This window comes from Scardinius erythrophthalmus (genome assembly GCF_964197995.2).
Source record: "Scardinius erythrophthalmus genome assembly, contig: HAP1_SCAFFOLD_481, whole genome shotgun sequence".
Taxonomy (NCBI): Eukaryota; Metazoa; Chordata; class Actinopteri; order Cypriniformes; family Leuciscidae; genus Scardinius; species Scardinius erythrophthalmus.
In genome coordinates, this window is record NW_028296135.1 from 22,579 (window position 1) to 32,200 (window position 9,622).

Sequence of the window (9,622 nt, forward strand, 5' to 3'; positions counted from 1 at the left end):
GAATATGAAGACTGAATAGCCATATTGAGACTAGACATTAAAATAATCTGTGTGAAGTCTCTGAGGACACATTATGTCTCTAATAATGCCACTGAATGAGTAAGAGACAATGTTTTACATACATTTTTTTCCCCAGTGCCTTTACAACATCACTTTACCCTGGTGGTTTTGGTATACATTAACTATTCTGTCTCTTTCGGTTCTGCAAACCGGCTTTTGTCCTTCGCAGTGTTTTCCTCCCTCTGCCGGCCTCAAACTTGACCCCTGTCTCATCCCTCTTTCTATATTTCTCTCTGGCAGAGAGCCAGAATGCAGAGACTTCCTGCCAGCGTGGCACTTCTGACACCATCATCTCTCTACCACTTCCTTTCTGTTTGCAACAGTTTCTTTTCTCTTTTTTGGGGGCAGAATCAGTAACATGTACAGTCAAATGGTGCATTTTTTTATAGAAATAAAGGGTGTGACTAGGCAGAGCATTCATACCACATTGCAGGATTCACAATTGCTGAGCAGTAAAATATTTTTTATTTTTACCAGAGTTGATTGGAGTCTGAATTGAACCTTAGGATATAAAGACTGCAAAATGTATGCAATATAATGTCAGGAAAATATGTCTTTCTGTCTATCTGCACTCAGAGAGCGACTAGTGTGGATTCATGACCAAAGAGAAATGACTCCTAAAAGTTATTTTAATGAGCCACCCAAAAAGATTCACAAATGTTCGCTTTGATTCAATTTGATGAATCCTTAAATGAGCAGTTACTGAATCATTATCTTACTCTCTAGTCTTTATATTCAGACATGCTTGAAACAAAATGAAGCCAGAAGTGTTTTGTGTCCTTGAGGTTTGTGTAATGATTTTAACTACAAGACACAATAAAAAGCTAAACTATGAATTAAATCTTATACACTACCGCTCAAAAGTTTGGGGTCAGTCTGGGGTTTATTCAGCAAGGATGCAGTTTAAGGTGAACTGTTCCTTTAAGCAAAGAAACTTGGGTGCTTTAATTGGCAGGGATCAAAGGGTCGATGAGTGCAGCAGATTCACATTAAAGGGAAAATGTGGGTTTGTAGGCATTAATATATTACACCCCACGGTAGTGAGGACCCCCATGCAGGAAGTGAGACAGGAGGAGACTGCTGAGCCTTTCGGCTCTGCTGCACACTCTGCCAATCTGAATTCCGATCATTATTTCTGCACAATAAAAGCCAGCAGGGAAAATCTGGCACTCACTGCACACTGTACAGTAAAAGAACCACAAAGATCCCTCTAATGAAAGGTTTATCCTGTGGAGCATGTGTACAATGTAGTCCCGAACTACATATATGAAAACAACAACATTGTACATACATTACCATTTGAAAGTTTGGGGTCACTGAGATTTATTTATTTGAAATAGTAATCATTTGTAACATTACATCGGTCACTTTTGATCCATTTAAATGTGTCATTGCTGAATACAAGTGTTAAAGGGGTCCTATTATGTCCTTTTACAAAGTCTTGATTTCGTTTTTGGGGTGTACTAGTATGCTTTCATGCTTGATCATTTAAAAAACACATTATTTTTCACATTATTACAGCACCTCTCTCCCCAGTCTGTCTCGAACGCACCGTTTAGTTATCAATGATTGGTTAGCTTGCCCTGTGTGTTGTGACTGGCACCGCTTGTAAGCGCATGTTCGGTAAATGTTTCATCTGCTGAAGTGTAAATATCAAGGATGGCGTCAATTTCAAAACCAATTCAAACGTGATTCAGACTTAAGAATGTTAACAAAGAAGAGGATCATCCAGAAAGGATTTCATGCATGGACTTTGCAAGCACGGATTTCACAGGATGTTTCAGAGTGGTATGTTTTTTTGTTGTTGTAATTTTCTTATACATTTTACATATGATGCTATACACCATTTAATCATGATATTTGTCGGAAAAGTATGATAATAGAAACAGTCATCGATCGCAAAACCAAGGTTAATTTTACTAAGGGGCGGTGAACAGCCTTGCAAAAGCGAGAGCTTACAAAAGCTTCAGTATACATCAACACTGATGTAAGGCAAAGCTTTGCCTTCTGTTTACAGCGTAGCAACAACCAGTGTTGGGGGTAACGAGTTACAAAGTAACGAATTACAGTAACGATATTACTTTTTTGGGTAACGAAATAAAGTAACGCATTACACTAAAAATATCGGTAACTACACTACTTTACTAGACTATAGGAACGCGCTTTCCTGCGTTACCCAAGCCATTTTTGCCTGCGTGTAAAGCTCTGATCTGTTTGTGCTGCGTGCATGTCTGTGTATGTGTGTGTGTGCGCGCGTGCACCGTTGTCATAGAGATCGATTTAAATGACGTAGCTGCTGGTGCGAAGGGGAGCGGGAAATGGAGACGGAGACAGGGGGGTTCGGCCAGTGGCAATATTCACATCACTTTCAGTTTATTGCTCGAAAGGACAAAAATATTCGCGTGAAATGCACTTTGTATGCCCAGGCAGCAAGTACTGGCTATCGGGACTACCGGGAGATTCCCAGTGGGCGGACGTGCCTTTTGGGTCGACTCTTCTTTTTTCTTCTTCTTCTTAACGGACCATAAAACTCGTACATCGGCGGCCCATTCGTTTTGCTTAATTGGTGGCGCTGGGTTAAGTAAGTGCGTGCCGGTGTAATGCATTAGTTAAAAAAGTCTGTGTCAGTTTTTTTTTTTCCTGATAGCTGACCGGTCCATGAAACACCGTGGCCCATTGGATCTTTTCTTGATTGACACTGGGCTGGTCCAATCACATCTTTAAACACCTCCCCCTTTGGGCTTTGATCGAGCGTGCACGTGTGTCAGTGTGTATCTGTCAAAATAGTCTGAGAGATGGAGAAGAAACGCAAGGAATGTGCAGAGAAATAGCGTGAAAAATAGACACAGGCCCTTCAAGCAGATGCTGTAAAATGTGTCAAAATGTTTTCTGCAGCAGCATGACCTTCATCAGCTCCTGTGGCTGATGATGAGGATAGTGAGGAGGATCAGGACAGAGATGAGAAAGTGTAGAGCCTGCGGTAAGCAGAACTAACAGTTACTTTCAAAACACTTAGGCTATCCCATACACAAAAGATAAATATATTTGAAATATATTTTCAGAGTATATTTTGGAATATATGCAAATATTTGAAATTGGCCCAATAAATATATTTCACACTTAACATCATATATTTTTGTTATATTTCGGAATATATTTCAATGTACTTTTTTTCTGTATGGATCCCCAAAAGTGTCAAAATATATGTGGCATATATTCCAAATACATTGAAATATATTCTGAAATACAACTAAAATATATGATGTTAAGTGTGAAATATATTTATTGGGCCACTTTGAAATATTTGAATATATTCTAAAATATACTCTGAAAATATATTTCAAATATATTTAACTTTTGTGTATGGAATGTCATGAGTGTAGGAACCCATTACCCAGTAACACATTATTTCCACATCTGCATAGTTGACGATTACCGTAATTTACTATAAATTTAATGAGACGCGTTTGTAAACCATGTTTTCCGTCAAAATAAAAGATTATGTGCTTATATCTCTTTCAAGTATAGAAATTAGTACAAAACTAATTATGAAAGTTTCCTTTATTTTTCAGTGCATTTGTTTTACAATATATGTCTATTAGTGTGCTATTATTATTATGGCCAAAATGCCGATTTTTTTTTTTTTGTCCCAGTCCAGCCCTGATTATGTGTCTACCACCGCAGACATTTGTCCTTTATCCTGTTGTTTGTGGATTTTACAGTGAGGCATATTTCTTTGTGCAGACATGGATATTATTCTTTCATATGGTTTTACATGCCATTTTGTATAGGCTACATTTATAAACACTATTTGGACAGGCTAAGTGATGATAGGACTATGATGTTTGTCCGTATCTACAGGGTAAATTAAGAAATGGGAAAGTAAAGTAATAAGTAGTGAAGTTACTTTTCAAATGCAGTAACTAGTAAAGTAATCTCATTACAATTTACAGAAGTAACTAGTAACTAATTACTTTTTTTGAGTAACTACCCCAACACTGGCAACAACATAACACTTATAATTGGAACTGTTAATAGAAAATGCAACTACAAATAATAAGACATATTTACAAGAGATTGTCCTGACAAAGTGGGAACTGCTCCATTTTAGGAGAAGCTTTTTTGCGTAGCCTGCATTGTGGTTCTGGAAACTGTTCTCCGTAAAATGTGCAGCGCACAAATACACGTTGGAATTATAAGGTTCAGGAACAGTGTTAAAAATAAATTTAAACCACTCGAAGTTCGTCAGCCTTAGGAAGGTCAAACAAATGAGTTGTGGCGTCTCTTTGACACAGCAGCTGCTCAACCAGGCCTCAACCCCTTTTTTGCGTATTCCGTGGGCAGAGATTATTTTTAATTAGTAACATTGCGACTTCACAAAGCCTGGAAAAAACGTGTTGTAGTCCAAACGAGTCATTTGTTATAGTTCTTGGAAAGTGAATTCTGTTAAATAAAATATTTCCCTTTGGAGTGGACTTTGAACATTTGTAACCTTGCAGATCTTTTTTATGCTCAAACAGCAACATTACACACTAACTAAAGTTGAAAAAGCACAATATGACCCCTTTAATTTCTTTTTAAAAAAAAACAAAATACTGACCCTAAACTTTTAAATGATAAAAAAAAATCTTTTTAAAAGTAAATTTAGGCATCAAAACATAATACAGTATAAAAAACAATAGGGAAACTGAGCACAGTTAATCCAATGTTGACCAAATACCAAATACATTTCTTTTTAAAAAATCTGCAATATCAGCAGATAAGCAATATGGTACCGATATACTGTGAATCTCTTTATGAAGACTAGAAATATAGTGCACAAATCATATATACTACACTTATTGTTCAGCACTTTTTTGGAAAAGAGCAGCCTGATCATTGTGCTAAATATCTCCTTTTATGTTCCACAAAAGGCAAAAAAAATCATATTGGTTTCAATCACGTTCATTTTAGGCAAGCATCCCTTTAACTTTTTGCCTTACATTTTCAAAAGGTGACTCAACTGCAAAGAAGAAAGGCCCTAACCCACAACAAAAGAACTATTTTAGAGCCGTGAATGAAACTTCAATGGATACGTCAGCTGGTCTTCTGAGTTAATTGAATTGCATATCTAGCACAACAGTGAGTGAAGTGAATTCTGATACGACTATTATAGAATTCACTGCAAGGGGTCAAACAGCCCAGCAGCAAGAAGATCCTGTGCAGTGCGACACATTCAATAGGCATCAGTTAGCAGCCGGTGAGTGAATATCGACAGAGACTCGGGGGTTCTGATCCGCCGTGAATGCAGATTTGACAATAGCTGTATTCTGTCAAAGCGAATCGAGAGAGAGAACTGTTTGTGGCAAATGATCCTCTTTCCCACTGCATAGATGGTGTTTGACTCAGCAGGGCAACATAAAAATCACACAGCAGACAGTCCGAAATTAGGATTGGATCATAGGTTAGGCACTACGGAGGGCAGCAAAAAGTAAAGGTCTGGCTCTGCGTTTCAGACAAGACCAAGAAAACAGACACTCTTGTAAACTGATCATAACATATGGGATAATTCCACCAAAACTAGGGATGCATAAATACAAATACTAGTAGGGCTGCACAATTAATGGAATAGATAATGACTAAGAAACTGAGTTTCTGTTTCATGGTATAACAATCTCACTGAAATCTATGGCTCAAAAATTCTACACTGGTCACAATTTAAGCACAACTATAAAACCATTTGTTGAATAAAATAAGATCATTATTATTATTATTGACAGCTCTTACTTGGCATCAACCATCTTTTCCAACAAGGATTCAGCTACAGCCTTCTCCTTCATCTCCATTGGGATGCGATCGGTGGGACGATGGGATTCCACGTCACTTAGTTCATGCTCATTGGGAGTCATTCCCATCATCCTCTTCTGCCTAATGATGGAAACAAAGACAAGTATGCTACTGGAGCAACAGGGATAGATGAACACTTGTTATCAGAGCCTGACTTTTTTTTTTGCTTTTTATCTTCTAGGTAAATATACTGTGCATCATGAATGCAAAGTGCTCCAGGTTCACTTTATTTTGAAATTCACTCACTGGTCACTGACTCACCTAAAGTCTTCCAGCTGCCGGTGTATCTCTATACTCTGCGTGAACTTCACTTCAAGAACATAACGTCTTTGTTGGTCTTCGCTGCAAATTTCTGGACGCAAGCGATCTGAAGGAAGAGACAGAGGGGCGAATGGATTTAATGAAACTACAGCAATAAAACAATATAAACATATAAACAAGTGCTTTTATTTTTACTGGTGAAGGCCTTACCCAGTTCAGATGCTAAGTTATTTGGCACTGATACTTTGAGAATCTGGAAGAGAGAAGGAATGAAAAGAGAGAAAATATGTTATTTCCAATCTAAATCCAATCGTAAGGATTTGTTATATTGGCAAGAGATTGCATTATATTAATTATAAAACTTAAAGTTGATGTTTTTGTCCTTCAGTGTAGACTGTAATTCAGCACAAAACCACCAGAGGTCACAACAATATAAATAACCAGATTCCACATGTCAACAGCCTTCATGTCAACTCAAAGAATTGTGCAAAGAGATTATATATGAATAGAAAAAAGGACAACTTAAAAATGAAACATGAAAAAAAAAAAACTAAAAAAACAAGTTCAACATTCATCAGAGGAGGTCATTCCCATGACCCAAACAGGAAGTTAGGGTAGGACAAACACTAAGATGAGACAGAAAAGGAGAACATGTCTAAAATAAGGATAAATAACACACAGAGAAAAATGTTACATTGGACAGAAGGGATATGCAGACAGAATGGGGAAACGGACAAAGACAAAAAATGAAGTCTAATCAAAGATGGATTTGGGGAGAAACAGATGAGCAGAGAAATGACCTGATATACAGTATCATAAGAAATTAAAAAAGAACTGGGTAACATACTCTAATATAGTCTATCTCTAATGACTTTATTAGAGGTATTCAAAATATAGTCATAAAGAACCATAAAAATTCACTTATACCATTGATGAAATTAAGAAGCACTCCAGACCAGTCATTTATTTATTTTACTGCAAAATAAAACCCACTTGAAAAAATAAATAAAATCACTCTAAATGCTTACTGCCAAGTTAGACAAAGATTTCAGTCACTTTAATGCAATACAAGCCATATGATGATACAAATTTAATAGCCAAAAATCATTTTAAACAGCTTTTTGTGAATAATTTTATAACTATGAATCATGCTGTTTTCTGACCTTATAATAATTAAAAGTTTATGGAGTTACAAAATAAAAAAAATAAAAAATAAATGACAAGGAATGACACGGACAAGTGATGGTTATGTGCAAACTACCATTCTGCATTTTTCTAATTTCATCAGAATTTTTTTTCCAATTTTCTTGTTTTTGCTCCACTTGTATTTTTTTTTATGTTCCATGTATAAGTTTATGTTAATCTGCCTATTTCAGAAAACAATGAGCAAAAACCATTTCTTCACTTTGAAAGACAACAAGCTCAAAGACAAGATTGACGAACAGCAGATCATCTGTGTGATAAATAAAATACCCCTTCAAAAATATTCCCCAGGTTTCCTTTAGGGAGTCTAACAAAAACAGAGACAGTAAAACGAGGGCAGACTGAAAATTGTGACAGAACAAAGAGGAAAACTTGTAAAGAGATAAACAAACTTGACAGCTGAATGTCTAGAACTCTTCTTGTTCACATACCGCTCCTTTTTCAAGGAAAGTGTTGTAGAATTCCCCAAAGTGCTTCTTTGTGTCTTTGGCACCGAAGTTCTTGAAGAGGTCAGCATGAAGGTAGCATAGCTAGAACAGGGGAAAAGAGAGAGAGAATGAAGGTGGGAGATTAAAGAAAAACAAGAATACCAAAACTGACAGATGTAGACACCAAAAAAAAGAGGGATAGTGATGTGTGCTATGTTAACCTATACGTGGACTATTGACTGGATGGAGAGGCAGTTGAGTTTTTTTAGAGCAGTGAGAAAAGAGTATCAGGAGGAATGACAGGGACAAATGGGCCAATCTAAAATTAATGAACACAACATAGTACCTGCTGGATTTGAAACCAAACATAACTGGTCTAACTCAATAATACATTATAGGTCCACAAAAGGAAAACAATATTGGGTAAGATGTCCATCTTACTCCTGCTCCAACTAATTTAGATTATTCGTCTGAACATTAGCATCTGTGAGATGTATCCTATCTGAACAGTTTTGAGGTTAAATGAAAAGATGAAGGATTTGGTTTTGGGAGACGGTACCTCGGGTAGATCACATTGGCTGCATGCCAAACAAAGGAAGAAATACTCATGCTTTAAATCACATGAAAAGGGCTTCTGAATACTAATACATACATGACACCCTCACCCCCTAAACACACACATCATTCATAGCTGAACAAGAGATAGTGTAAGAAACACACAGAGCCTCACATACTGTACTAAAGCAAGCGCATGCATGCGAACTGACCAAAATAAACTGGCACACATTCTGTAATTTCTCACCACAGGAGCACAGTCAAACTGTAGCATGACATGATGAATGAAGACCAGCAGGTGGGTGGGCCTGGACTTCAACAGTTCAATACTGTTAAAATGACTGCACTGATCATCCACCATCTGAGAAGAAAAGTGATTACATGCATATAAAAAAAAAGAAATTAAAAACAAACATGTATAAATAAATAAATAAATATACACTACAGTTTGGTAAGATTTTTTAAAGTTTTTGAAAGAAGTTTCTTATGCTCACAAAGGCTGCATTTATTTCTTCCAAAATAGAGTAAAATTAGTAATACTGTGAAATATCATTACAATTGAAAATAACTTTTCTATTTTAATACATTTTATTATGCGGTGTTGATCAATTTAATGCATTGATTAACCTCAAATATACTAAAAGAACTACTAGTTCTGAGCTAATGTTTCACTCACAGGTTGCTCATCATTCTCAAAGTCTTCATCCTCTGCTCCAATTATATTCATGGCTGGATTCGAACTCTGAGCACCTCCGCGCTGTGGAGAGAGAAAGATGAGATTTAACAGAAATAATCTTAAAAAAAAAAAAAAACAGCACAAAAAAAATCCTAAGGGGTGTTAATCTTTGTATGATTTATTTTAAATTTTTTAATATTAGTAGACTGAATTTTAACTACAGGACTCAAAAATAAAAGGATGGCCCGGTTAAAATATAGAACACTTTTAATAAAGAAGATGAAGTGTTGGTAAGGAAGTAAAATAATGTATTGTGGCCATCTACACAATACTAATATAGAACAGTTCCCTCCACACTATAAAAATGACTAAAAACAAAGCCCTTAACAAATGTTACATACTGTGTGTAACATTATACTGCCATTATGAGTTGATTTCTAATTAAAGGAGAAGAATTGAAAACACTATTCTTCTATGTGTAGTTTTTCTACTAAAACTAGATGTACCGCATCGCGGTACAAAATATGACCGCCGCTCAGGCCTGCACTGGCTTTCCACAAAAATATATGACGTGGAGTAATTTGGCTGTATTGTGTGTTTATGTACATTTATG

General features: G+C 36.3%; 1 protein-coding gene across 4 annotated transcripts in view; it reads right to left on the bottom strand.

The window, feature by feature from the left end:
• The window catches only part of LOC308686598 (rho guanine nucleotide exchange factor 1-like), a 31,251-nt gene extending 22,166 nt beyond the window's left edge, over nt 1–9,085 (bottom strand). For all 4 annotated transcript variants that reach the window (XM_081395030.1, XM_081395031.1, XM_081395029.1 and 1 more), the window contains exons 1-6: nt 9,010–9,085; nt 8,581–8,694; nt 7,782–7,880; nt 6,358–6,400; nt 6,148–6,253; nt 5,827–5,967 (exon numbers count right to left, since the gene is read on the bottom strand). In XM_081395030.1, the coding sequence (XP_081251156.1) occupies nt 5,827–5,967; nt 6,148–6,253; nt 6,358–6,400; nt 7,782–7,880; nt 8,581–8,694; nt 9,010–9,060 (554 nt within the window). In that variant the 5' untranslated portion in view covers nt 9,061–9,085. The remainder of the gene's footprint in view (nt 1–5,826; nt 5,968–6,147; nt 6,254–6,357; nt 6,401–7,781; nt 7,881–8,580; nt 8,695–9,009) is intronic.
• Nucleotides 9,086–9,622: the final 537 nt, after the last annotated feature.